We start from the raw sequence: 6,925 nt of genomic DNA, 5'->3' as shown, positions 1-6,925 counted from the left end.
CCTTGCGAAAAAGAAGTTTATTCAAGTGTGCTATTAGTATACTTCTTTTAAACTAAAAATAGGAAAGTATACTTTTAGTCTACTTTTTATGTACTTCTCAGAAATGGGCTTTATGTACTTCACAGAAATATACTTTAAATTAAATTTAAGTATACTTGACTTATACTTAGAAAAAGTCTAAATATATTTGAGCTATATTTGTGCTCCTAGAATCCATGTATTCATTGTTATACTGTAGGGGGCGCTAGTACATATCTTCTGTATAGCATATCCAAAAAACACAAGTGAAGAAGAAACCGAAACAACAGACGCTTCCATATGTAATCTAATACTATCATCAGACATAAAACAGCATCAAAACTGTGTAACGTTATGGAATAAAATGTCGACCAATGAAGAGGTAATAATGACTGTCAAGCTTTGGGGTGTTGATTGACTCTATCTACGTTTTGATTATCATTTTGAATCCAATTCATAGTCTTTTTGTTCCACTTTTTTTTTCAAAATGTTTATTTCTTTATTTTTTATTTATGAAACTTACCCACATTCAAGTGTTTAAAAAAAGAATGCATGAAGCTAGAACAGTGTACTAAAAATGCTACTACAAGTATTTAATTAGTAAACTATCAGTACACCTATAAGTTCACTTTTAGTATAGTCATTTAGTATACACTAAATATATAGTATACACTTACAAGTATACTACTAGTACACTGATATTTGTACAGGTGCATCTCAATAAATTAGAATGTCGTGGAAAAGTTCATTTATTTCAGTAATTCAACTCAAATTGTGAAACTCGTGTATTAAATAAATTCAATGCACACAGACTGAAGTAGTTTAAGTCTTTGGGTGTGCTTGACTGGCCAGCAAACTCACCAGCCCTGAACCCCATAGAGAATCTATGGTGTATTGTCAAGAGGAAAATGAGAAACAAGAGACCAAAAAATGCAGATGAGCTGAAGGCCACTGTCAAAGAAACCTGGGCTTCCATACCACCTCAGCAGTGCCACAAACTGATCACCTCCATGCCACGCCGAATTGAGGCAGTAATTAAAGCAAAAGGAGCCCCTACCAAGTATTGAGTACATGTACAGTAAATGAACATACTTCAATTCTTCATAATTTATTCTAATTTGTTGAGATAGTGAATTGGTGGGTTTTTGTTAAATGTGAGCCAAAATCATCACAATTAAAAGAACCAAAGACTTAAACTACTTCAGTCTGTGTGCATTGAATTTATTTAACACACGAGTTTCACAATTTGAGTTGAATTACTGAAATAAATGAACTTTTCCACACCATTCTAATTTATTGATATGCACCTGTATACTTTCTACATAAAGTATACTTAAAAATATACTTGAACCTTACTTAAGTATACTTGATAAAATAAACTTGAAGTATACTTCTTTTTGGTAAGGGATCGCCCTGCGTCTAATATCTATGCCTTACTTTATCACGCTCAACACTAATTTAACAGTACATGATCCGATTTATTTGGGCTTTAGACTTTAAAAGATTTAAGTGAATTATCAATTTAATTGGTATTTAGATTTTATTTCTAGATCATTTTGACTGGAATTACCAAATAACTCCACTGATTGCTTTCAAGAAACACTGCTGTTGCACGAGAGAGCCATCTACTGGAGAAACAAGACAGAACGCATCGATGAATTCTTGGACCGTTTTCACAGACTGCAATAATTAATAGTGTCAATCAAGTTCTTTTTTTATATTTTCATTTTAAATCAAGTTCATTTGCAACACTATACTGCGAGTTATATTGTCCTGGCAATACATTACAAAATGTTGTAAACACTGGAGAGATAGGGTGCCTAAATTTGACATCTTTCTCTCTTCCGGCTGCCATAGATCATTTCTCAATATTTGTTTCCTATCTTAGAAAGTTATGAAAACACAATAGTTTATTTTATTATTTATTTTGCTGTTGGAATAAATAGGAACTCAAAAGTTCAATTTTCCGTGGTCTTCCATGGAATAGTTTACTTCCACGCATATACACCTGGAAATGTAAAAAGGGTATGGACTGCACCACACTGATCAACAGATGACACCATTGATTTTATTATATACATGCAGACCTCATGGGCTGATATCTGCACGACCCAGCAGCAGATGAAGAAAAACCAACACATTGCCATAAAAATGTGACAGTAGTAAAACTTACTTTCCTTAAAGCAAAGTATTATATATATATGATCCGAACAAAGTTAGGAAAAAAAGATTTGGCAAAAACAGTTTAAATCAACCTTCTAAATACTGCAGCAAATATATATCTCCACAATGCAGGCAAATAGCCCTTTGAGACTTCACTTATCTGTGATCAACAAAATGTGTTATTTAGCTAGTGAACAGAATAAATGATTAACCTTTAAGAAGAACTCAACTGAACTGATGAATATTGAAATGGAGGATTACCCAGTTGGAATTAAACTGGATTTTGATTGGGACAGGCAGAGTAAATACAATGATATATTACAAAGAAATTCCACTTTTTCCGCTTCTGTCCTTTATTATTCCAATCTGGACACTAAAAGATGCAAGCAAGTCAATTGTTACAGTATATAGATATGTGCCAGATATGTCTTTCATTGTGAATACTCTTCCTGCAGTTTTCTAGCACTTGCTATTGAACATGTAAGATCAGAAGTGAAGATAGCGGAATTCCCACCAAAGTCCCATAAGCTGTACCAAGGTTGATGAAAGGCCACATCATTAGCCATTCCTTCACAATTACCTTTTCATTTTTTTCAAAAGTGCCTGAATTTTACAAACGATTTGTATATAAGGCCTGAGAGAGCCATACAGCCCACAAGAAAACTGAACGGTTGACAGATTTAAGCTGTGCTCTACACATACAAAATGAAAAAGTTTTATGTATAAACTGAAGGCAAAGGTCAAGGTTTAGCACCATGCCATTCAAACTAAATCCTAATTGTTCTTCAGAACCGTTCTGTAAGTAATGACCTTTCCAAACAAGGTGTAAGAGAACACGACAGTGTTTTCAGACATCAGATTTCACATGCTTTCAAAATTGTACCCACGGTTTTCACTTCCCTAATTGTTTTTGTTGTTTTTTAATGCTGAATGTCCCACTGACATCCTGATTTAAAAAAAAAAAAAAAAAAGTCAAAAGGAAAGAACCTAGGAGTATTATACCTGATCACCATCGGACCTGCTCTGTTAACTTAAACAAGCAGCCGGCATCTGTCCTGAAAGACCAAGTTAACAAGGGGATTCCTAGTCATTTGCCGTGACAACGGTCTCAGTTTTGAGTTTGTGTTAGCCAAAATGCACCAGACTCATGACTGTAGTAAAAGAGTGTTGTAGTCCATCAGCATCTGTCTCGCTCAATGTATAGTTCTCTTTGACAATACGGTCGCAGCCAATCTCCCCATTGCCAAAGAATCCCAGGAGTGGAATGTTGGAGAAGATCTTCCGGAAAGCGCTGGCCTCCACGTTACGCTGGTTATTGTAGCTGTTGTGGCCACGGCCCACACAGGCAAACATGAAGCCCATGGTGTTTCTCTCTGGGATATTAGCAGCCTTCAGCCGCTGGATAGTGGCCTCTGCTGCTTTCGGGCTGCTTACGTCCTGGTCCACCAGCACTGAGGCACCCTGGATCTTGGAGCCACTGAAGGTCAGTCCAACTGCACCAAAAGAACCTAGAGAACAGCTGCAAAGAGACAGAACACATTTGAACCTTACTAATGAAGATTATATTTGTAATAATGTCTGAGACAGTAGAGGAAATGGGGTGAGAAATATATATTCCTGTATGTGACAATGAGAAAATGTTAAATTAGAAATTATCATGATGTAGAAAGGCACAGTGTTAAATCATGCAGAATAGATCTCTTATTCACATAGTGGGCAGATGAGGGGGAAAAAATTGGACAAAAATATAGGAAAGAGGACGTATGAAGTCTTGACCATAAACCATCTACATACAACATGACAAAAAATACAGGAACTAACTTGACTCATCTAAAATCAAGAACTTTCTTTACTTACCAGGTTGTGTTATTGGAAAAGGCCCTCTCAACTTGTCCTCCAACAATAAGTACATTATTTTGAGAAAGAGGTTCCAGTAGCTTTTTAAGAAAGCGCCCACCTCCAGCTTTCCAGGTCTCATAGTCAAACATCAGCACCACCTTTAGATAAGGATTATTGATCAACCCTGAAAATCAAATACAGAGTATTTTGACATGACTTACCATCCAACCAAACCAATGTCTATATACACTACCATTCAAAAGTTTGGGGTTAGTAAGACTTATTATTATTGTAACTGATACTTTTGTTCAGCAAAGATTGAGTACAGGAATAGTTCATCCAAAAATAAATATTCTGTCATCATTTACGGACCCTCATGTCGTTCCAAACCTATATTACTGACAATTTTTTTTTACAAATTTTCTTTCTTCTGTTAAGAACAAATAAAGATATTTTGAAGAATGCTATTTTGAAGATATCTTGAACCAAGCATTTGACGGTACCCACTGACTTCCATCGTATGGAAAATATACTATGGAAGTCAATGGGTACCATCAACTGTTTGGTTACCAACATTCTTCAAAATATCTTCTTTTGTGTTAAGCTGAAGAAAGAAATTCATACAGGTTTGGAATGGAATGAGGTTGAGTAAATGATGACAATTTTCATTTTTGGGTGAACTATCTCTTTAAATTGATCAAAAAGACATTAATATTACAAAAGATTCTATTTCAAATTCAAAATGTGCTTTTAAACTGTCTATTTTAAGAATCCTGAAACAAAAGTATCAAGGTTTCCACAAAAATATGAAGCAGCACAACTGTTTTAAACACTGATAATAAGAAATGTTTCATGAAGACAAAATCAGATTTCTGAAGGATCATGTGGCACTGAAGTAATGGCTGCTGAAAATTCAGCTTTGCAATGACAGGAATAAATTACATTTTAAAATATATTAATTTAGAAAACAGTTATTTTACGTTGCAATAATATTTAACAATATTCTTTTTACTGTATTTCTGATCATATAAACACTTTATATATATATAAAATGTATATACAATATACTTATATATTTATATTCACTGTCTTGGTGAAAAGATGTGTCTTTGAAAAGAAAAAAGAAAACGCAATTGCACCAGTTGCTACAATCTAAACAACTCACCTGCTTCCTCCATTGCCGATTCACTGAGGCTCTTTTTGCAGAAGTGAAAAGGCCGGATGGTGACCCCATCCATGGCAGGGAAAAGCAGACTGAAGCCAGCTTCACCATCTTCGTGCTCTTCTGGGGGGCTGCTGGGTAAACCACTGGGGGTCACTGTAGCACACAGCGTAAGAAATTACAGTTACACTGCAGCACTGACATTGCCAACAAACAGAGTAATGGCAGAATACAGGGAAAGAGGGACAATTAGTCTTACCCACAATTCCTGATGCGACAATGCCTACTACATCACAAGTGCTAGGCAGTAAGCATCTCAGCTTCTCAACAGGATCTGACTCTACTTCATCCTCACACTTCCTGGCTGTAGCAAGAATGGATGGAAGAGAACGGGTGAATCTCCTCATCATGACCGACAGGGCTTTTTAAAATACAAGTAATCATGTAACTTACCCTTTTTGTGTCTGTAACTAAAAGGCCAACTGAAGTTTTCCCCATCCACCATTAGGAGAGCTGTCTGGGGCAGCAGATAGATCTTCTGCAGGGAGTCAGAGAAAAGACAGACATTTCAAAAATCTGTAAAGAATATGCTTGTCATTTCTAGAGTTTATAAGAACTTTAACTTCTCTGTTAAAAAAAAGCAGCAATGACCATCAGACCTCCAAGTCTTCTGCCATAGTTCTAAGCAAAACATGCTCCTCGTATATGGATGAGCCAGAGGCAGAGAGCCAGGTCAGTCTCTGCTGCGTCCTCAGGACTCTGCGTGCACAATTCCTCCATAGCCTGCACACACTACAGCAAAAGAAACACTAATATCAACATTCAAACAGATATTGAATAAACATTGTGCATTTTAGTTTTTTTGTCAGACTTCAGTCTGCAACTGGTTGCTCATATGGAATTACATAAATAAAGATATTCACAGTGTTTTGCTGTAATAAATCAATGATTTGTCTAAAAAATATTTTAATGTTTTACTAAAATAAGTAAGAGAGAGTTTTGGGTGGCATGTTGCAACATATATGCACATATATACTATTACATAATGTAAATTAACCGTATTGTTAATTAAAACAGTAAGATTACTTGCTTTTGATCATTTATTCATGCTCCATTGTTATTATACATGTATTTTTATAGCTATTGTACAGTTAGGTCTAAAAAAAAATCTAATACTCGATTACCAAAACAGACAGAAATATTCTTACAAACTTAAATATAAACAATACTAAATACAAAAAGATATTAAGACACACTGTAGTTTGTATACCGTCAATCGTCGTAGTCTACAGTATATAGTAAAGGATAGTTTCATAATGACAGTAATCGTTGTTAAAAGGTACAATAATAATCTATTCTACACACTCAATGAATTGAAGCGCCGATCGCTTCTGAAATTTAACAAGTAAAAATATAATTTAAGTGTTTCATTGTAGGAACCAATGTTTTTCAACTTAAGTTTTGCTCTGGAGTCCCTGGTGTTTGCATTTTACACGATTAGGATCAACTTTAACAGATCAGGGGCCTGTACCATGATGGTAGATGAACAAATTCAGAGTTACAGGATTAGTTTCGAGTTGACAAAACCAAACCACTCCAATCCGGCTTTGTTGGTACCATGATGCTGATCATCAGCTTTCTTTGTCAACTCAGGCTTTGATCCTGAGTTTGTGGAGGTGTGCACATGAATGTGTGACATCACTGGCGAACAGCCAATCACGAGCCTTGGTTAAAGGTTTTGCT

General features: G+C 35.5%; 1 protein-coding gene across 1 annotated transcript in view; it reads right to left on the bottom strand.

The window, feature by feature from the left end:
- Positions 1-2,066: 2,066 nt before the first annotated feature.
- Positions 2,067-6,925, bottom strand: part of LOC107741408 (F-box only protein 22-like) — a 6,175-nt gene continuing 1,316 nt past the window's right edge. Inside the window, exons 2-7 of the mRNA XM_016554132.1 lie at positions 5,842-5,974; positions 5,636-5,720; positions 5,442-5,546; positions 5,186-5,338; positions 4,039-4,204; positions 2,067-3,700 (exon numbers count right to left, since the gene is read on the bottom strand). Coding sequence (XP_016409618.1) covers positions 3,307-3,700; positions 4,039-4,204; positions 5,186-5,338; positions 5,442-5,546; positions 5,636-5,720; positions 5,842-5,974 — 1,036 coding nt within the window. The 3' untranslated portion in view covers positions 2,067-3,306. The remainder of the gene's footprint in view (positions 3,701-4,038; positions 4,205-5,185; positions 5,339-5,441; positions 5,547-5,635; positions 5,721-5,841; positions 5,975-6,925) is intronic.

The sequence above is a fragment of the Sinocyclocheilus rhinocerous genome, unplaced genomic scaffold (assembly GCF_001515625.1).
Source record: "Sinocyclocheilus rhinocerous isolate Xijiao unplaced genomic scaffold, SAMN03320098_v1.1 scaffold1007, whole genome shotgun sequence".
Lineage (NCBI taxonomy): Eukaryota > Metazoa > Chordata > Actinopteri > Cypriniformes > Cyprinidae > Sinocyclocheilus > Sinocyclocheilus rhinocerous.
The sequence above is the reverse complement of the archived record's forward strand: the minus strand, read 5'-3'. Positions and strand labels throughout refer to the sequence as shown.